The sequence below is a fragment of the Anomalospiza imberbis genome, chromosome 2 (assembly GCF_031753505.1).
Source record: "Anomalospiza imberbis isolate Cuckoo-Finch-1a 21T00152 chromosome 2, ASM3175350v1, whole genome shotgun sequence".
Taxonomy (NCBI): Eukaryota; Metazoa; Chordata; class Aves; order Passeriformes; family Viduidae; genus Anomalospiza; species Anomalospiza imberbis.
Window position 1 is genome coordinate 35,591,526 of NC_089682.1, and position 21,359 is coordinate 35,612,884.

Consider the following 21,359-nt stretch of genomic DNA (forward strand, 5'->3'; position numbering starts at 1 on the left):
GCAGGTCAGGGAGGGGATTCTGCCCCCCTGCTCTGCTCTGGTGAGACCCCACTGCAGTGCTGCATCCAGCACTGGGGCACCCAGCACAAGAAAGATGTGGATGTGTACAAATCAGTTCAGAGGAAGCCACAAAGATTATCAGAGGACTGGAAAACTTCTGTTATGAAAACAGACTGAGAGAGTTGGGGCTGCAAAGCCTGGAAAAAAGGCTCTAGGACTTTAGAGCAGCCTTCTAGTGCCTAATGGGGGGCTTGTAAGAAGGAGGAAGAGTGACTTTTTACATGGGCAGACAGTGATAGGACAAGGGAGAACAGTTTTAAACTGGAGAGATTTAGGTTAAATTCTTTACTGTGAGAGTGGTGAGGCACTGGCACAAATTGCTCAGAGAAGCTGTGGATGCCCCATCCCTGAAAGTGTTTAAGGCCAGGTGGGATGAAGCTTTGAGCTGCTTAAGTGGATAGCATCCCCTCCACGGCAAGGGGTTGGAACTATATAATCTTTAAGATCCCTTTCAACCCAAAACATTCTACGGTTCTGTACCTTTGGCAACATTGTGATTCCTAGTACTGTCTTACGGGAAAAGTTGTCATCTCAGCCAGAAGTACTGCTGTTGGCTAGTGCTGTATTCCTCTTTCAGCAAGGGCAAAATAAATCACTGCTGCCCAAAGCTGAAGTCAACAGCAGCTCCCCAGACTTTCTTGTTTAAAGCACATTAAGCAGAGTTCACCAAGATTGTGTGTTCTTGTACTTGGCATCCTCTAGTTGTTCTGCGTGTTCACGGCAGAATTTCCATTATTAGAGGAATGCAGGGAACAGGTTTGGAGGCTTTTTGTCCCTTTGGAGATGTTTTCCGTGCACGAAAATTCCCTCAAGAAGATGGGGTAGCTAAATGCTATGCAATTAGGGAGGCTCATCTGTCTGCAGAGAGCAACCCTCCAACATGTCAAAAGAAAGGGAAAGGCACAATGGCTTCTGCAATTTATTAAACAAAAAATCAGTATTATGTCAAAGCTTCAAGTCTGGTAGCACAAGCTGGGCTTCATCCCACAGTCCCAGCATATGAGGAAGAGGTATGTTTTGTCACATATTCCTGATACCGATGGGCAACTTTAAATGGTTTGTTTTCGACCTTGCTGTTTTCAGCCTCTCCCTGCTTTTGTGTGGTCACCTCAGAAGTAAACTTGAGCCATTCAGTCACGTGGCTTCTTTCAGCTTGCTGCTAACAGTGTAAAGTGACACTGTGCCATCCTGTGTGTGGTAGGAAAATGTCCCCTCATCTAAAATACATTTGGAATAGAGAAAGCTAGCAAGGACATAAAGAAAAATAGTCAAAGATTGTGACAATAAACTAATTTTAATTTATGACAGCTTAATTAGAAGTTAGTTTTCCTATTCCTGTCCACTTTGGAGCATAGGTTATTGTACTCCTCTGGAGTGACTGAGTGCTGTGAAAGAGCTTCCAGAAATTCTTCAAGTGGGCAGAGACCTGCTTTACAGCCTTTCACCACTTGCTCCTGCCAGGCAAAGAGACAGAATCACAGATAATATGCACTGCCAAAGTCCTTTTTTGCTGCATGGTGGAACCACAAGCCCAAGATTTGTAGGAGGGACTTCCCACGGGATCTCACCTCTCCACGGTAAGCCACACGCACAAACCACTCCTTGGAGTGCTGGTGCTGGTACAGTTCCAGGGTCACATCAGCAGCATAAGGTGGCCACTTGTGATCAAAGGTGCCCAGTGCCAGCAGGAGAGGAATAAGAGTGGAGTCATGAGCAGCATAGAGGAAGAGCTTTCTGGAAAAAATAGAAGGAAAAAGAAGAAAACAGACCTGGAATGTCAGCTGTGTTCCTCCATGGCTAGGCAGCAGCACTCATGCTTTTTCCAGCAGGTGAGCACTCCTTTTTATCTCACACATTCAATGTCTTTCTGAACCAGTTTTTCACAGTGCCATCAAGTTAGAATTTATAATGATTAGAGGAGGAGTTCCGTGCTGTACCTGGCCTTTTCAGTTGGATTTGAGGGATTTACTGCTGCTTTAATGTTCTTCTCTAAGGTATTGAACAGAAGGCCAATATTCATCTGAAGAATTTCTCTGGAAAAGAAGCAGAAATAAATTAACTGGTTTTAAAACTTTCACACAATTATACACAAAAACTTGAGAACTTGCTTTTTTTTCTTATGATTTGATAACCTGCACTGAGTGTAGCTAAGAACTATTAAGTGCAATTAATATGGCCAGTTTTTAGTTCAGCTGGGGTGCAGTCACCACTCTAATGTGACTGCAGAATGGGAGGAGAGAGGTGTTAACAAGCAGTCTCATGAGGTGTGGCCATGTAAAATAGCAATCTAGAAACTCTTTGATTGTTCTCTAGGCTATTTGGTTTCCCTGGTATGGTTTTTGAGTGCATGGGTTTCAGCTAGGGAAGATGACTGCTGAAAACAGCAGCTGAAGTGGTTGGGGTTTTTGGTGAGGAAGTGCAGGATTCAATTAAGTGGTTGTTATATTTAAAAAGTAGTTTTTATCCTCTTATTAAACAAAGAGATGATCTTTATACAATATCTGGTGGGAAGAAACTCCCTCTACCTAATGAATACATCAGTGGAAATGGAAGATAAGTGTGACCAACTCTCCTGGGTGTTGTGGGAATGGGGTAAATCAGTCTTTCGTTACCTGAGATCTCCAATATATCATAAAGAAAAGACAGTCCTGTACTACCACCTGAGAAGAGCTGGTGAATGCGGCAGCTGCAAATGAATCTGAAAGGAAAATGACTGCTAGGCTAGCAACTCAGCCAGCCTTTACAAACAACTGTGGAGGAGGTAATTAGCTGCACGTAGCAGCAGATTCTCTTTGCAAGTAGTTACATGTGTGCAGGACCTGGCATCACTTTTTCTGCTAGTGCCAGCGCTTCTTAGCTGAGCTGTGCAGGTGCCATCCCTGGGATAAGCTTCCCAGGCTGGAATTTGGACTGCACTTGTCTACAAGGGCAGCCTCAGGGCATGGGCTGGAAGCATCTCCTCTTTTCCTCTGCCACTGGTTCACTTAAACCCCTGTGGCAGCTAAGGCCTTCACTGCCTACCTCAGTGTGCATTCCTTTTTCCTAGGACTCAAGGTGCTGAACTTTACACTGAGATGGCTGAGGCACAAACCTCATGAGTGGGCTTTGGTGAGGGAATGCAGCAGATGGGAAAGCATTTCTGTCTGCTGAAGTAAGCTGGTTTAGCATATCCACCCCGGGTAAGACAGCGCTGAGGCCAGAGGCATGGACACAGGCAATCACCTGGAACTGTCATCCAGAAGGAAAAGCATGGAGTCAACACATCGGCGCTCCACTGTCTGCTGGAAGCTCTTCAGCACAGGGCAGCTTGGCATATTGTGCACCTGGAAGGAGGAGATGCAGCAGAGTGGTAGGGTTTGACCCTTTCTGAACCCACCCTGGAGACTCATGGATGACTGCCCATAGAAAACAGCTGCTCATGTCACACCATTTGTACTACAGTGTTGTACTACGATACTCACGTGAGGTTTTTTAGGATGGTTTTAAACATACAGACTTGCTCTCTGTACCAAAAGGATGAATGTTTGCTCTTTAGGATCAAATTCCATGGGAAGTGTAACATATCGAGCCATTCAGCTGACAGACCAGTTATCATTAGCTCCAGCAAAAAAGAGGTATTAAGGAGGGGTAGAAATGTGCCAACTTTCTTCCAGTAGCAGAAGCAGTCTGGCTCACAGGTAGTGTGCTGGAACTGGGATTAAGATGACTGTTAGGTGCTGAGTGCCAAAAAAGGGAAAGCACTTTATAATGGGTAAGCAAGGCCCAATGCCTCTATTAGCCCTACATTACACTTGAAAGAAACACTGGATTTCAAGGTAAGAACAAAAATACTGGAGACAAGTCTTCATCCATCCTACAGCAAGGCTGACCCCACAACTTGCTTTTTCAAAAGGCCATGCTATTTCTATAAGTATTGTGGGTTGCATAGAAAGGTACTGGAGTGCACATTAGTATCTGTGGGGGTTGGCACTGTGATTTCCTCCATGTGCATGGTAAGGGGATGTTTCTTTCTGTGACAGTGCAACAGAACAGCTCAGCTCACCTGCTCAGCAAAAATGTTATCGAGGAGGACAAAAAAATCCACAGACTCGTCATCATCAATGCCCATCCTCTTCTTAATTTTTTTCAAGTCATCAGAGATACCTGGCTGATGCATAGCATTCTCTGACCTATCCCTGTAAAGGAATTAAGAAAACCAAAAATTTTTACACACCAGGCTATCTTTTGTTTTTCTCATCACCCAGCCCAGTGGAGCTCTCCCACATCAGTGAGGGGTAGAAGAGAAGCACTGCAGCATACTGAGGGATTCCTGATGTTGAGATTCTGAGCTGCAGAAAGGACAGCTGCTGTATCCAGATTTCAAGGATCAGAGCTGGCTCTCTGCTCTCACAAAGGCAGGAGGAAAAATTAAGATGAGATGTGAACACCCCAGAAGTGCCTCCCATAAGCAAGGGCTGAATATCAGCTAACAGATCTGGTCGTACTGGAACAGTACAGGTCTGTGTCTTCAGGGAGTAGCCTTTAACTGCCTCATGAAAGAAGCAGCTTTGATCTGACTGCTGTATGGTGTGGGAAATGGGAAACACCTAGATATTCGCTTGTAGCTTAACTTCAGCTTTTGCTTTGTTAGAAGCCGTTTGCATCTTTATGCTGCTTTAAATTTTATTTTTAAAAACTTAGCTGAGAATATCCATGCTGGCCATTGTACTCCCCAGTTAGTCTGCAAGCTGAGGCAATGCTTAGTGCAGCTCAAAGTCTACCTTGATTTGGTTACAAAAGGCACAGTTGGTGGGCAGAGGGGGGCAGGGAGCAGCAGACCCTGCAGTTTACTCCTTTTTTGGACAGGTGATGTTACTCAAGGAGGCTGAATATGCTGCTTCTAGGGACTGTCACCTCACCACTGCGCAGACCAATCCTTTGCCTGCAGAGTCAAGCACTGCACAGTGAGCTCTTGCAAGTGAATTCTGACAGTTCTTGAATTTTGGGCAAAAATATGCTAATGTACAATCTAGCCAAACTGTAATATATCTGCCTTTCTAATATTTTCTGCCCTGTGCCCAAAACTGGAACAGGCATTTCAGAGTACCTGACTCCACAAACATGAGTGTTCTATGTAGGATCTTCCTTATTTCACTTCATTAGTTTTCATTAAATGCGTCAAGGCTGAGTATATTTCAGTTTCTTCAAGGTATGAATGTGACAGGACTGTTGAAATAACTCCCAAACCAGAAGCTGAATATAAAAAGGAGGCCCAATATGTTCACACTTGAAAGGCTTGTTAAGGGATGTAGATGACATTAATTCTGCCCTGCAGCAATGCTACAGACTAGCTGTACATTAGCTAATAATGAGTGTTTGCTAGACACAGACTAAATTAAACTGATCTTTCAAGGGAAAGTCTCTATTTTATTTTCTTCTGCTGCCACTGCCTGGTGTATAATTCTGCTTACCAAGTATTTTATACAACCAGCTAACCATTCCCAAAGAACAGTAAGTGGTAGGGAAAGAAACTGGGAAATGGGAAGAAAATGTGCTGTTGTAAATTACTACTGCTGAAACGAAACAGCAGTGAAATCATACGGTGAGATATTGCTGGCAATTACCTGGTCAAGTATTTCAGGCGTGGGCAGTTCTGGTAATTAGGGTAGAGCATTTCAGAGCTTGCTTCATCAGTGACAATGACAATGGGTCCTGTGGAACAAGAAGGAAGTTTCTGTGATCATAGTGCATCTGTTTCTTTAGACTGCTTTATAATCACTCCCACAGTCTTTGTGCTCAAGTCCAGTGTTATCAACTAGCAATTTCCCCCGAGCTATCACCTGCAACACAAGCCACTGTAGTTGTTTCTTGTGCATTTATTTCCACAGGGATGCCTGCTGTGCACCTTGTAAAGCTTCCCAGTTGTGTGTTCGTTTTTCTTAGCACCAAAAATTAGTCTCTGTGTCATGAAGTGTAAGGAGCTCTGGCAAGTCACTTCTACTTGTTTGTGGAACTGAATGTGGAAGGAGCAGATGTGAGATCTTTAAAATGCAGAGCATATTTTTAGAACAAGTAGTTACCAACTGCAGGATCCAGGCAAAAGTTACTCCAGATACTGAACTTGTATCCAAGATACTTGGGTTTCCCTGAGAAACCTTTTTCTGATGTGTGAACTTTTTGCCTTCTTGATTTTGAAGAGGGTTAACACTAACCTCCTCAGCAGGTCTGAAAGAGCAGCAGAAAGATACGCAAAGAGAGGGAACAAGTGACAAGCTGGTAAAGAATCTACAGGACTAGGAGAACTGGGGAAGGAAGCCAAGTGCAAAGAACCAAGGAAGAAGTAACATCTAGGAGCCAGAGAGATGCAGAAGGTGTGTGCATCTATGGAAGACTAAGCAAGGAAAGGCACTATTCAGAAGTCTCCCCAACCTTCTTTCTGCTGTTGGTACAGCCCAGCTAGCACGCAGCGTGTGGACTCCAGATTCCGGAAAATATTAGTGGAACGGATGCTGAAAGAGAGAAAGCAGTTTGTGAGGCAGCACTTTCTCCTTCATGTCAACATGGCTGCAGCTGGGGAGGTCTTGCTGGAACTGAGGATTCTGCTTCCACCATGGCTTTGGAAATCTGTGGTGGGACTCATCTTTTGTCACTACAGATATCTTAGGTAGACACCTATAATCTGAACTGCCCTTTAATTGCATGTCAGAGATAGTGGAGATAACAAACTGGCACTTCTCTGGTGTGATTTTTTTTTATCTCATCCTAAGCCAGATGCTCTCAGCATTACTGATGTGAGCAGCAGGGGTTGCTTCATCTCAGCTGTTTATAGTGAGTTAAAGTGTGCTCCAGAAATGCCCGTTTCTCTTCACTCACCACGAAAGTGCGTAATAGCACTGCCAGTGGCTCAGCCTAGGTGAGATGAATCTGTCCCTGGCATCACTCTCAGGACTGCTGGGCAATTGGATGCTTTGTGTCATGAGTGAGTTCTAGTGGCAGGCTCTGCAGACTGAACAAAGATGAAGGCCCAGGGGGGCCAGACAGTTTGCTGTGGGGTGGAGAAGGATATGCTAGCCAGAGTTTCCCTAGCACAAGGCTACTTGTTAAGAGGCAGGAAGAAAGGATGGTCCAGGAAGGAGCTGAGAGACTCACAAGACCTCAGAAGGCTTAAATGTTGGTGAAAGAAACTTGACGTCTTCCACATAGTTTCTCCTCAGCCGTTCCCCCAGGGCGAATGTCTGCTGCATCCCCACTTTTGTCAGCTGTCCTGCGACCACACCACCCTGAGAGCAAAGAAAAGGAGAGGCCTCCGGTGGACCATGGAAATAAAAAAGTCTACAGAGGAAAGAGGAAACCACCAGGAAATACGCCCTCACCTTAAAAACAGTCTTTTGGTATTCCTCATCCAAGAGTGAGAGGGGCTGAGGTCCTCCATTTAGGTCTGTCACCATGTAATCAAACTTAGTCTTAGCAGGTACATCTAAAAGAGTGGGATGCCATTCCACCTGTTTGAAAACAAACAAACAAACTGCTTCAGTGGAAAACTTTCAAGGGCATTAAACCAACGACTTTTAAGAGCATTAAACTAAATTTGGAGTGTTACAGTGTGCTGCCTTGCCAACAACACAACACGGAGACAAAGGGATCTCTATACACAGCTCATAGAGAGATGAGAGCAGTGCTCCTCTCTGGATTTGCAGATCTGATGTGCAGGAAATGCAGTACTTGCTCTACTCCCCTTACAGGAGAAGAATCTGTAGGAAATCACAAATGCTGCTCTTTGTTACACAGTGAAAAGCTGCTGTAGGAAACTACCTGAGCTAACCCCTGCTGGCTCCCCAGGCCACCTCGATGGAAGCTGGGGGAGGCGGATCCCTTGTGGTAACACCGAGGCAGGAGCCACACCTTTGCTGAGCACCTGTTGTGAGGTGCAGAACTTGGCCTTGGACTAAAGCCTCAGGATGCCCATCCCTGTATCCTGCCCCCGAGGGCTCCCTGCAGTTGCAGCAATTGTTCCCTCTGCTGTCATCTGTCCCACTAATGTGCTATTGCTGTTCCACTTTAAAGAATCACAGAATTAATTAGGCTGGAAACGACCTCTGAGATCATCAAGTCCAACCTGTGACTGAACACCACGGTATCAACCAGGCCACAGTGCCATGTCCAGTCTTTCCTTAAACACCTCCAGGGACGGTGACTTCAACACCTCCCCGAGCAGCCCATTCCAATGTCTAATCCCCCTCTTTGTGAAGAAATTCCTCCTAATGCCCAACCTGAACCTCCTGGAGCACAGATTACAGACTGTCTCCTCTCATCCTGCTACTTATCACTCACCCTGGGAGAAAAGCCTGACCCATAACTGGCTACAACCTCTTTTCAAGAAGTTGTAGAGAGTGATAAGGTCACCCCTAAGCTTCCTCTTTTCCAGACCAAACACTCCTAGCTCCCTCGGTGGCTTCTCCTAACACTTGTGCTCCAGACCCTTCCTCAGGTCCGTGGCCTTTCTCTGGACTCACTCCAGTGTCTCAATGTCCTTCCTCAATTAAGGCACCCAGAACTGGACAGGGATGACCACTGCCCTGCTCCTGCTGGCCACGCTATTGCTGATCCAGGCCAGGATGCCACTGGCCTCCTTGGCCACCCGGGCACACCTGGCTCAGTTCAGTCGCTGTCAAGCAGCACCCCCAGGCCTTTTTCCACTGGGCAGCTTTCCAGCCACTCTTACCCAAGCCTGTAGAGCGGCATGGGGTGCAAGCTCCCAAATTCCCATACCTTCCCCTCGGAAATTACTCTCGGTATCGCCCCGGGAAGGGGAATAAACGCCAAACCACCAGGCTGCCGCGGGCAAGGCAGCGGCTCAGCAGCGGACACGCCGCCGGCTCGGGGTCAGGGCACCTCTCGCACCACCCCCGTCCCGTCTCGTCCCGTCCCGTCCCGAGCTCACCGGCTCTGCCCCCGGGATCGGCCGCAGCGGGGTGCGCGCCCCGTGCCGGAACACGACCTGCACCAGCCTCAGCTCCAGATCCCGGCGCCGCCCGCCCTCGCCGCCGTCCCGCCCGGCGGCCGCCGCCGCCGCCCGCCGCCGCTGCGTCCAGGCGGCCAGGCCGCCCAGCACCCACAGCCGAACCCCCCAGCCCATGGCGGCCCCGCCGGCCCGGCCGCACCGCGGGGAACAGTGGGAAGCGCAGTCCCCGGCTGAGCCCCGCCTGGAAGCGGGCACAGACGAGGACCAGGCGCGGACTGCGGCTCCCGGCGGGCGCCGCGCAGGGGAGCCGTGCGGCGCTGGGCGGGACCGGCCGCGCCCCCGCCCCGATGGGGACACGGCCGTCAGCCGGGGCTGCTGCCGTTCCCGTGCCTGCGCTCTCCGTCTTCTTCTCGTTATCTTCCCTGGGGGACCCGCCGGGCGCCAGTGTGCACAATAACCCCGCGTAGCGTTCCAGGCTTGGGGAAGAGTCTACTGGAAAAGGAGCTGGGGCGCTGGTCACAGCGGTTGAACTGAGCCAGGTGTGGCCAGGTGGCCAAGGAGGCCAATGGCACCCCGGCCTGGAGCAGGAATAGCGTGGCCAGCAGGAGCAGGGCAGGGATTGTCCCTCTGTACTCGGCCACACCGCCAATGCTGTGTCCAGCTCTGGGCCGCTCACTTCGGAAAAGGCCTTGAGGGACTGGAGCGAGTCAAGGGAAGGGTCTGGAGCACGAGTGTTGTGGGAAGCCGCTGAGGGAGCTGGGGGTGCTCAGTCCGGAGAGAAGGAGCCTCGGGGGGGACCTTACCGCTCTCTGCAGCCGCCTGAAAGCAGGCTGTGGCCAGGTGGGGTCTGGCCTCTGCTCCCAGGGAAGAGGGACAGGCTGAGAGGAAATGCCCTCAGGCTGAGCCAGGGAGGTTCAGGTTGGACATATAGAGGAATTTCTTCACAGAAAGGGTGATCAGACACTGGAATGGGCTGCCCGGGGAGGCGTTGGAGTCATAGTCCCCGGAGGTGTTCAGAGAGCAAGGGCAAGGGTGAAGGAGAAAGAGGAGGGAGAGGATGGTGACCTGCACAAAGGCCTGAGGGAGGAGCCGCTGCAGGTGGTGTGAGGCTGGTGCAGACACCAGGACGTGCAGAAGGGGGATTTTGGTCACCTCCTGGTTTCTCTCAAAGTCCTGCAGTTCTGAAAGGGTTGCCTCAGTTTTCTGAGCTTAAGAGTACGTGAAACACAGAGGCACAACAAAAGCAGAGAGAGAAGGAGAAAAAATATTTCAGAAGCCAAGAAAATAACAAATGAAGGAATCAGGCCTAAATCTTGTGTTGCAAGGGAGTGAGGGGTCGAGAATGCTGAGGGGAGAGGGGACAGGAAAAAGTAGTTAAGAGGGGGAGGGAGGGCGGAAGAGAGATAGAGGTGATGTGATAGAAGTGAGCAGGAAGAGAGGCTCACACTGAATTTATTTGTATTTCCACTCAAATGTTAGCCTGGAAGAGAACCCCAGTTCCTGTGAAGTTGTGAAGACTGGGACTGCAGGGTCCCTCCTGGGTGGCCCTGGCTGCTGCCAAGCAGCATTACTGGTGAGATATATTTTAGAGTACACCACACCACAGCAGGTGCATGCAATTAGAGGAGAGAGCTCCAAAATAGCAGGCGGCTGTCAATTTTTTAGCAAATGGTGTTGCCCTGTTTTTTTTCCTTTGTCCAACTGTGTAGAAATTTATTCTAAGATGCACCATCTTTACAGAAACATTTTCAAAGGACCTGTTATTTTTACCCTTCTGTTGCTTTTTGTGACCAGACGAGGAGCAGAAGGCTAATCCAATGGCCACCAGGGGTGAAATTTTTTTCACTGAAGGAAAGCAGTGAGCTCTAATGAACAGGCAAGTTTCAGGAAACTTTCCACTCTGAAAGCAGAGCGCAAATTTCCTCCTGGTTGGAATTCAACCAAAATTGCAATGATTGCTATCTTTGCGAAATATTATGATTGCTATCATTTGCCTTTTACAGTGCTGCAAAAATGTATCACACCTCAGAACACTCTGGTTTTATAAGTTTGTGTTTACATCTTCCTTTTTTTTTTTCAAGAGGAAACTGAGTCATAGTGAGCTTTGTAGTTTGACCAAGCCATGTAGTTATTGTGTGGCTGATACATTGATAAAGTGTGAGGCCAACTAGCATGATTAGATTTTTTGTTCCATAACGCGGATAAAAATTAAATAATGCTTAAAAAATACAAAAGGAACAATTTAACCTAATGAGTTGGTGTGGTTTATTGTTTTTTGGACTAAGTGAACACCTTGTCCCTAAACAAAGGTAAAGGACGGCCAGGCTTTGAGCAATCTGGTGTAGTTGAAGGTGTCCCTGCCCATGGGGGGGTTTGGAACTGGATGATCTTCAAGTTCCCCTTCCAACCCAAACTATTTTGTCATTCTATGAAAGATCTTTATCTCCTTATGAAGTAAATCAGATTTACCATAAAATGTTTGTATGGTAGAGGCACAAATAGCATTTGGATGCCCCTTAGGGAGGTGGGTTTATTTATTTCCCCCTGCTTGGTAGGGGTCAGAAAATAGACATGTTGCTGTGACTTCTTTGGTTCCTTTCCCAAGTGCATTTTGCTCATCAAGGAGAGTGAACTGGAAATGTTCTCCCACAGCTCTTCACCACACAGGCTGCAGCTGGGCTGGGAGCTTGGCTACTGGAGAAGGGTGGCTTAACCAGCCTGGTGTGACTGCCCAAAGTGGGCCAGAAGCAGCTCCTGCCAAGAATGATATCTCTGTGTGCCAGCCTTGTTTTGGGGCAGCTCCACCTCTGGGTGGAGGATGGGCTGCTCTGCTGTAGCACAAAGTGTTTTCCTGCCCTTCCAAAAACTTCTTCCACCCTAAAATGTTCCCATGACTGGCTTTCTGAGTGCAATGAAGGTGCTTTCACTCTGGTCCCTTGAAGTGATCACAGGTCCTGAAATCTCAAGTGCAACATGGATAGGAGTTTGTGCAGGATTCATGTTCGGGATCACAGACTGCTGCATCCTGCAGCCAAAAGAGCTTTCTCCATTCCCATCTCTGGAGCTAATGGTGGTGTCTCTGTGTCCTGCAAGGACTGCTGACCACAGTGGCTATTATAAACCAGTCAGTCTGGACATGGAAGCTGTATTGCATTCACAAAGGGCTGAACTTTATAAATAAATTGTTTGAGTGTGCTGTGCTGCTTCCTGTGGAGCCATATCACTCTTGTCTCCTGCAGTCTGTCTGTTGTGGTGAACCTTGTAGCCAGCTGCTTTGTGAGCAAGGCGCCTGGGGAAATGGAAGGAATGTTTCCACTCCTAAAGTCTGTGATCCTTTGGGGTGGATTTGAAAAAAATAAACCCCTAAATGCCACCGCAGACCAAGCCTTCCCTGCAAGACACCATTCATGGTACACTGTACAGATCTGATGCATCTTGTCTCATTTTCTGCATGCTTTCACATCAGTGCTTTACCTTCCAGCAGTGAAATGATGTGTGTCGATACACAGGAGTCATAATTTAATTTCGGAATTCCTGCAGGTTATGTGGGAGAGTCCTGGAAGTCAGACTTGTCATATTTAGGGCTGGCATTCTGAGGAGATTTTTGGAGATTTTCTTTTATGTACTTTAGAAACAGGTCATCAGACAGTTATTAGTTTCCTACCTCTTTTACCTGGGAAGATGTGGCTTTCTCTCACTTTTCTTTGTCATTTCCAGGCTTGGGCATTTGGTCATTGTCCATGTGGCAGTGGGAGAGCTGGAAGCTGGCTGTGTGCTGGCAACGGACCGACTGCGCCAAGGTTCAGCCCCTGCCCAGTAACCCAGCACAGAAGATGCATTCCCTGCCTTCTGTTTTTCTTTTGTTCCAACTTTGTCATCCTAAACTGGATGATGCCTGCAGCCATCTGCTGCATTTGGTAGTCTGCGGCATCATGCCGACTCAATTATGCGCCGCTCTGGGAGAACAGCAGGCTGGTTTTCTCTTCATCTTTGAAAGAGTGCTTTTCCCTTACACAGGAAGACTGAGGGAAGTAGGAGCCTCCAGAAGCAAGCTGGATAAGCTGCTCCCAGCCGTGTCAGGTGGACTCTCCGTGCCTGTGCAGTCCAGGTGTGGTGGGAGAGCTGCCAGTCTGTCACCATGCCCAAGATGCTGCATCCTGGGACTCGGTGCTCTGATGCCATGGCAGATGTACTCCCCTGTGGCAGCACTTAACCATTTGGCACTTCTAAGCTTTATCACCTCATTTACTTTTCGTGGATATATATTAAACCAAGGGTATTTCTATTAGACCAAACGTTTTGGGATGAGGTGAAATTAAATAGGAGATGGTGCAAGTGTAAATTACATTTGGTTTTTTTTCAAAACATCCAGGAGAGAAGGGCTGCAAAGAAAAGGGCTGCTGTTGAGCCTTACAGTGGACTTCTAGTAAAGTTGTTTTGTCATGCTTTCATACTTGGAGAGAAGTGAGCATGCAGGAGGATTTATGTGTGTGATTCAGCCTGTGACATCAATCTGCTTCCTGTGGTGGGCAGAGGAGACATAACCGAAATCTGGGTGGAAATGTTATCTTTTTTTTTTTTTTGTCTTTTGTCTTTTTTTTTTTTTTTAGGATAAATTTTGAGACTCCAGGACTGCTTCATATTTTATTCTTTACTTTCCCTGCAGGTAGTGGACTTCATGGGTTTCAACATGCAGCCACTCATGTTTGCTATTTGAATCCTTCTGGACTGTCCATAGTGCCCTGATCCTTTTTCCCCTTCAGTAAATTCTCCTCTTCATTACATGAGAATAGGGGTAAGATCAAGTGGTGGGGAGCTAGAAAACAGGGACTTGTGCTATTTACATTTAAGACATTTCTGGCCCCACCAGCTGTTCCATGTGTGTTATTTTCAGAAGGGCAATAATCCACAGGAGTTCAAGAGGGTGGAATTGTGTGAATATATCGGGTGGAGGAAATCAAGACGCTTGGGAGTACCCAGGCCTTGTCATGACAGAGAGTCTGGATCCCAGATGATTCTGGCTGGGAGAACTCAAGGAGAGTTCTCAAAGTGCTGCTTGCATGGCTAGAAAAGGCTGCTCAGCTGGGTGTTTGTTAGCTGTTTGCAAGAGTCATCTGTGTTTACACTGCTGGCAGGACCACCTGCTCTTTTTTTGAACAATAATATGTGTGTGTGTGTATATATATTGCTGCATTTCTGCATTTATTTTTAGCCCTTTCTAAAAACCCCCAACAGGTTTGAAAGATGCTGTAGATTGTGAATGGTGCCTGGCGGCATTGCTCACATTGATGGTTGTCAGAATTTCCATGCCAAATCTCTGCTTTGAAAGGTTTATAACTCATCCCTCTATTCTTGGTCCTGCAGCTCTCATGCCCTGGAAAAAAGAAAATAAAAGAAAATTTAAAAAAAACCCAAAAAACAAGGAACTATTTAAAACCTACATTTTTTCCTACAGGTTTGTGGAAATCAGAATTGTTGGTCTAAACAAGAGCTTTTTCAAAGCAGACATTGAGTCTTGTCACTTTATTTTGCAGCACCTAATTGCAAATGTGTGGCAGGTCTCTCTAACATGTTTCATCTGGTCATATGGAGAAGCTGTTTTGCATATTAGACTGATACAGGCACTGGATGGTGTAAAATGTCAGGGAGCCAACAGCAGTTAGCTCCCCACCACCGGCTCTGAGGAAGCATAAAACCAGCTGAATTATGGCAGAGGTTGAGCAGTCTCCACACGTGGGGTGACACCAGTTGCAGAATCACAGGGTGAATGTTCTTCTTACCAAGAACTTGCAGAGACATGAGACATACCATGTTTTTTTACATTCATAAATAAAGGACATGCATTTTGCTATTTCGTGCAATCAGCAAAAGAAATCCTGTACAAAGAAGCAATTGATAATTCTAAGAAACACATAGCTATCCCTTATTAATTTTATGGTCCAGATTTTGGAAGTGTCTCCCATCCATGCAGTGCAAAGCAGGTTGGTGCTGTTAATCTGCACCATTCCCTGGTGAAGTCCTATACACATCCTGATGATTCCTGGTGCCCACCCAGAAGAGATGATGTTGGGAGGAGATTTAACAGAGTGCCCCGGTGCTGCTGAGAATCCATGGCAAAACAGGCAATAGCACACAGCAACCTGACTCATGCAACAGTACTAGAAAGAGTGAACTGCATCTCTTCTGAGGGTTTTCCCAGGTTTGGAAAGCTGATGGAATGTTGGCTGCTAACAGTATATTCATATGCAGGCAGTAGGCACTAATTCAAAACACGAAGGTAATGAACTTGAAACTGGGTCCTGGCGCACAGTGAGGAGCATGGAGGGAGCACTGGGAACTTGAGCTAAATCAAAGTCAGGGTAATTTCTCATGCAGCATTCTGCAGGCCGTTCAAACTGAGATTATCTTTTGGCAGATGGGAATAACACTTATTCCCTGTATCTGCAGGAAGGCTGTGAGGTAGCAAAAGTACATGCAGAAGGCTTTGTATATGCAAAGCTCAGCTGTTTTTTCACACTATATTAGTAGCTGTTTGAGTGACAGATACCACCTTTCCTTCAGGTCTTTTCTTATGCTTATGAAAACAGTGCTCTTACAAAATGGAAATAGTTGGGTTGCTTTTGTACATGTTGCATGGGTACACACACAGTGTTGCTGAAGACACAGAGTTTAAACTCTTTTATCCTGATTTGTCTTCCCCAGCAACTGATCTTTCTGAAGACACAAAGGTTTATTATTCTGGTTCCCCTGTACATTTATTGCCTATCTCAGGTCACGGCACTCCTGTAGGCTCTCAGCACCTCCTTAGTGGGACGTAGGGGCCACTGTATTTTTTCAGATGGGAATTTCAGAGAGGCAAAGCCAAAGATGACTGGCCTGCTGTCAGACATAAAACTTCTTGGAGTAGGAACCTGAGGGCACTCTCCAAATTTCCAGGCTGGTGCCTGAGCTGCTTGTCCAGACTCAGTGTTATCTTTTGCTGCTGTTCTGATCCCATCTGGCTGTCAGCTGTACCAGCCAGTGCTCCGTGGGTATTTATGCTGCTGCCAGTTCTCATGTCTCAATTGGGAGTCATTTAATGCGGGTGACTGAGATTCCTGGAGAGGAAGAATTTGAAGTATCCCAGACAATGGTATGGCTGACATAGTTTTTGTTGTAAGACTATGTTTGAGTATTAATTTTACGGATTGTTGACACACATGAGTTTTTCTTGGGCTTCAGGGTCTGTGGTTTCAGCCATAAAATAGGGTCAGTCCTGGTATCAGAGTTTAATATCCTTCTCTTGTAAAAAAACATAATAAATGGGAGGAGAAACATATGTTTTAAAATTTCCAGTGATGATGAGATTTTAAGAAAGAGGCAGCACAACATTTTTCATGATAATTTGGCATTTTTGAAGAAAGATTCCTGGTACAGCTTGACTGTAAGTCAACAGAGTCAACACCTGAGTCAGAGAAGGGAAAGGGGCACGTCTCCCTTAGAAAGAAACTTGATTGCATGTTCTCTTACTCTCAATTACCCTAATTTGAACTGGGGAGCTAATGAATATTGCAAAATGGTTTGAAACAAACAGCAGCACTGTGGACAAAAAAAAATAGTCATTATGAGCTGCAGTGTGTCAACCACAGTGAATTTTTCACAGATTTGTAGGTTTTAATGCTGGGGTGACTGTCTGGCTGTTTGCTTAGTGTAGGGGAGAGGACCTTGCCCAGTAATTTCCAATGGGATCAGTAACTTCTATTGGTACCAGTGCACACCTTTTAAAATCCCATTACAATAATTAGAAACTACCTCATCCCTAGACTGTGCTTTCCAATTGTTAATTAAAATATTACTTGTAATTGTAAGAGTGCTTCTGTTAGAAGAGCAGTCAGCTGTCAGAAATGTTGTTCCTTTTTGCAAGATAGCAGGATTGAAATCCTTCTCACCTTTGTCTTGGGAAGTGAAACAGAGCAAGCTGCAGACTCCCACTCCAGGCTGCAGCCTGTGGTGCAGAGATGCTGGGGGTGACATGGGAGGTTACACTGCATGGAAGTACAGAGCAGCTAGGCCTGTCTGTGTCTGTGTTTGTGTGTCTGAGATGCTGTGGATGTGTGGTGCTGTGAGGTGGATGTGCTCTGCAGCCTCGCTGCTTTGCTTAGAAATGCACTTGGTGTGATGGCAGCCCTGATTTGGGGTGTGGTAGGAGTGCTTTGGAGTGTGCCAGGTGTGCACTAGGGCAGGAAAAGGGATAAAGTATCTCATGTTTTTTCCTTTGATGATCTGGAGCTCTCAGGTACCTCACTGTGATGTGCTTGAGTGGTCAGAGATACCATCAGGAATCAGTGAGGCTTATTCTGAGTTCTCTTTCATTTAATGAATGTCTTTGTTGTTGATTTAGGACTGAGTACTTTAATGAACTTTTCAGAAAGTCCTCAAATTTGGCATTTCTCTGGAAATGTCAGAGATGAATCTCATGAAGTTAGAGATAGGGAGAGCAAAGTGTAATTATATCCTAAGAAAATACAAGGCCACAGAGGGAAAAAATAATCCAAAACTTCATTTCAGAGGAAAAAAAACAGGTGAGAAAAGAGTTCTCATGATCTGCAAGGGTTGAAAAAAATGAATTTAACTGAATGTGAAAAACTAATATTAATTGGAAGAAAGTGCATTTTTCTGTGAATATGCAGCAAATATGGTGGTAATTCCTGCTATGTATATGTACCCAAGTGCTTTCTTGAGTCTGGGCTGAAGTGGAAGAAAAGCAAGGTGGGAAAGAAAACATGGTTTCACTGGACTACATGATTTTGCAATGTCTAATTTTGGACACTTGTTTCTGAAAAGTCTTGCTTGTAGCCTGGCACACATCAAACTGGTTCTGTCAGGAGCGCTTTTCAACCTCAAACTTTGTTCCCAGGCTGAAGAGCTGGCACGACATTTACTTCAAACCCCAAACAAATAGCAGCAAGTTTCTGACCTCAGGCTTGCTTCTTGCTGCTAATCTGATTCCTTTTAAGGGTAGGAGCGGGTGGTTAACATGATTTCTAGTGAAACCCTGCTTGCAGCTGAATATGAGAGTGTTGGGTTTTGCTGGGGCTGTTGATAAAAATGTCATGGCCACACACCCATATCCAGTTTCTAGGAAAATCTTCCAATATGTCTTTTGCATTCTTTATATTGTCATATGGCTGACCATCACTGAGATGCCTTCCTAAGATTATGTTCATGTCCAATAAGAGCATGAAATTTAACTCTCTTGTGGGTCCCTACCAGTTCATTTTGACCCCTAGCTTGGCCCCATCTGCTTTACCCCTTCCTGTCTAAAACAAACCGTTATAGTAAAGAGGAGCCCTTGCATATGAATAGTGAGTCACAAACCCTGATTCTGAGTAATCCCTGAGCAACTCCCCGCTGTGATCCAGCCCCGAGAGGTGGAGATGTCATCTCAAAAAATAGCAGGGGTCTGCAGCAGACTTGGTTTTGCTCCTGCAAACACTGCAGAGGGGTTGTTTTTCTTGCCTGTCATGTGGCAGCCAAACAGAGTTTATAATACAGAAATGAAAAGAGAAAAAACTGCCTAATCTTCTAATAAAATGTAGCCACCTCGAGGGAAGAGAGTGACTTAATGTAGCAGTCCTACAGGCCTCACTCAGGGAATAATTTTAAAGGAATATGTAAATATTGCAGCTTTTCTGCATTTTGCTTTCTGACTTGCTCTGGGGGAATACTTTCTTCCAACGTACATGGAATGATTGCTTTTATTCCCCCAGAGACCAGTGGGTTTGTGTTAATGCCATTTTCCTGGCATGTTGGAAGACAGGGGAGTGGGTTTTATGCTGGTGCTGCAGAGTGTTCATAGAATCATAGAACCACAGAATCACAGAATACAGAGATGGGTTGGAAGGGACCCATCAGGCTCATCAAATCCAGCTCCTGGCCCTGCACAAGAATCACATCACTGTCCAAACACTTCCTGAACTCTTGGCTTGGTGTTGTAGCCACCATTTCCACCAGGCACTAATCATGGTTCTCTTAGGTGTTTTCTATTACTAATCTAAATGCATTTAACTGTCCTTAAAATGTCTTTTGGTAAGTATTTATTGCATAAAGTCTCCAGTGGAGGTGTGTTGTTTGGTTTGTGATTGGCTACATTGGTTACACAATATTGTTTATGCTTCCTGAGGGCTGGAGGAGCACAGAGCTGCCTCTGGGGTGGATATTGGCCCATATGAATTTAAAATTTGGTTTCCTTGACTGACATTTACTTTCTGAGAACTCTGTTGCCCGTCAAACTCAATTGCTCAAAGGTCTGTGGGAAACCAGTGGTGGTATGTGAATGTGGCCTCAGCAAATTCATTTTAAAAAATGTGAACCAATGTTCACTGGAGGAAAAATGAAGCATTTCTGCATTATTTGGCTGCAGTGAGTCTTACAAGCTCATTTGATCCTCCTTCTTTTTCTGTCATCAGATTTTCATGACAAAGTTATATATGTATGGTATTGCAATTCCCGAGCTCCCCAGAAAGATCTTTAATCATCTAGACCATATAAGCAACGAACACTTCAGGCAAAAGCAAAGCTATTAATTTTGCACTTCAAAGTCACAGTTTTTTCCCCCTACAAAGTGTGTGTTATAGAGCTGCCACTCCATCCTCGTTTTTAGTCTATCCATACCTCTGGTGCCCCAATAACCTGACTCACTGAAATGTTCTTTATTCACAGTTGTGTGCAGAACCTACCATCAGCCCTGTACAGGATCCCCTCCTGTCACCCCTGCTGGGTGGAGGTGCTGGATTCCCTCAGGGGCACTTAGAGCCTTCTGGCCATGCTGCATGGATGCTGTGAGCCTCCTAAGGGAGCTCCCCTGGGAACAGCAGTTCCCCTTGGCCTGTGTTAGTCCCAGGCTTCCCAGGAGACAGCAATGCCAGCAGGGAAGCTGCTCTGGAGTACCTGCCATCGCTGTGTGTCAGGCTCTCTTCTATGCTACGCTGACTTTTGGAGTTCTGAATTTCTGCCTTCCTTGTACTTTGGCCCTTTGCAGTCCAGTCAAGCATGGTCTCATTCTTGTGAACACACAGTGCTTTTGTTGTTTGGTGTTTGGGTCTTCCTAATTCCTTGGCCTCAGTGATGTCTCATGGAAAAGTGTTTGAAAGGGGATTATGCAGTCTGTCATCTTCTTACCTATTCCCTTCTAACATTCTGAAACTTTATCAGCATGGAATTTGCTTGAGTATTGTCTTGCCCACATATTCTGAAAGAGGAAACAACTTGCTTGATCCACGTCCTCTAGATCAGCCCTTTTAAACCTCTCCCTCAATTTCTCCCTCAAATTTCTCTTAGCCTGCTCAGCTGTTCCACTGTGTTGTTCATGGAGAAGAACTCAGAGGCATGACCTTGTCTCAGTTCAATACTTTATTAGTTTTGGCATTCTATGTATTTTTAAATAAAGGTTTTCCTTTTATAGGATTAAGTATTTCTGCTTTAAAGGCTTGTTGAAACACGTTTCTCTGTCTTCCTATCTCAGGCTCAGCAGCTGATCAGCACAAGACTGTAGATCAGAACTGACTTCTGGCTCCTTCAGACATCAGCTAGAGGAGGAAATGGTCTGAGGTGTGCTGACCAAGGAAATAACTGGGGTTGGCATTTCTGTCAAATGTTGGTTCCAGCTGTTGCTGGAGAATTCACAGTTCTGAGAGTCTGAGCAGTCCCGGCAGGTAGAATTGGAGAAAAGAGAGGCAAGAACAGAATGAAAAACTCTCATATTTCCTCTTTTCTCCCTCTCAGAGCATTGTCTTTGTAATGCTGCCATTTAAAGATTGAGTACCTATCCAAGGGCTGAATTTAATATGTAATGTTGATTCAAGTTGCTACTAGAAGATTGTCTACCCATCCATCTGGTACAAAGCAATATATACTAAATCTGTCTGAAAGGACAGGTCAGCCTGTAGTAAATGTGCTCCTGTCATGGTGTGACAGCCTGGCCAGCCTTGACAGCGGGTTCCAAGAATCACAAGTTTATGATCTGTCAGCTAGTGCAAACATCCATCCATCAAATATCCCCCACTTGTTATACTTAGGAGACAGAAGCCTGAAGGCATTAAGAAATGGGTGGCAGAAGGAAATTATCTGCATTGGTACATTCACCCTCTAGGATGAGAGAGAGCTGGGATGGTTGTACTCCTCTGGTCTCAAAGATCACTAAAATCCCACCTGTGAACGTGGTTGGATCACAGAGGTCTGAGACAGCACGGAGGAGATCCTTGTCCTCTTTTTTTTCAGCTCTACCTTGCCCTCCAGCAGAGACTGTAGCTCAGAGTTTTTAAAGATTGGGCTATTGCTTGTTTTAAACCACAAACACTTTATTAAACAAGGTCTGCAT

General features: G+C 46.0%; 2 protein-coding genes and 1 long non-coding RNA gene across 6 annotated transcripts in view; 2 read left to right on the top strand and 1 right to left on the bottom strand.

Moving 5' to 3' along the window:
- BCL9 (BCL9 transcription coactivator) overlaps positions 1–7,310 on the top strand; it is a 69,708-nt gene extending 62,398 nt beyond the window's left edge. Inside the window, exon 9 of one of the 2 annotated variants that reach the window (XM_068180558.1) lies at positions 6,260–7,310. In XM_068180558.1, coding sequence (XP_068036659.1) covers positions 6,260–6,336 — 77 coding nt within the window. In that variant the 3' untranslated portion in view covers positions 6,337–7,310. The remainder of the gene's footprint in view (positions 1–6,259) is intronic. The other variant, XM_068180559.1, reaches the window with a different exon arrangement.
- ACP6 (acid phosphatase 6, lysophosphatidic) lies at positions 1,336–9,218 on the bottom strand. Of its 3 annotated transcripts, XM_068180560.1 has the most exons (10): positions 8,981–9,218; positions 7,413–7,541; positions 7,189–7,319; positions 6,469–6,548; positions 5,664–5,751; positions 4,103–4,235; positions 3,283–3,383; positions 1,998–2,093; positions 1,629–1,794; positions 1,336–1,514 (listed from the first exon to the last, which is right to left on the bottom strand). In XM_068180560.1, exons 1-10 carry the CDS (start codon positions 9,173–9,175, stop codon positions 1,374–1,376), a joined length of 1,260 nt encoding a protein of 419 aa, XP_068036661.1. In that variant the 5' UTR covers positions 9,176–9,218; the 3' UTR covers positions 1,336–1,373. The 3 variants fall into 3 exon arrangements, with proteins under 3 accessions (XP_068036661.1, XP_068036663.1, XP_068036664.1); XM_068180562.1 differs by lacking the exons at positions 6,469–6,548; positions 7,189–7,319; positions 7,413–7,541 and having other exon boundaries at positions 8,981–9,213; XM_068180563.1 differs by lacking the exons at positions 6,469–6,548; positions 7,413–7,541; positions 8,981–9,218.
- On the top strand, positions 1,757–3,382 carry LOC137468680 (uncharacterized). The gene is made up of 2 exons (XR_010996102.1): positions 1,757–1,889; positions 3,107–3,382. It is a non-coding gene; the product is annotated as an uncharacterized lncRNA (long non-coding RNA).
- Positions 9,219–21,359: the final 12,141 nt, after the last annotated feature.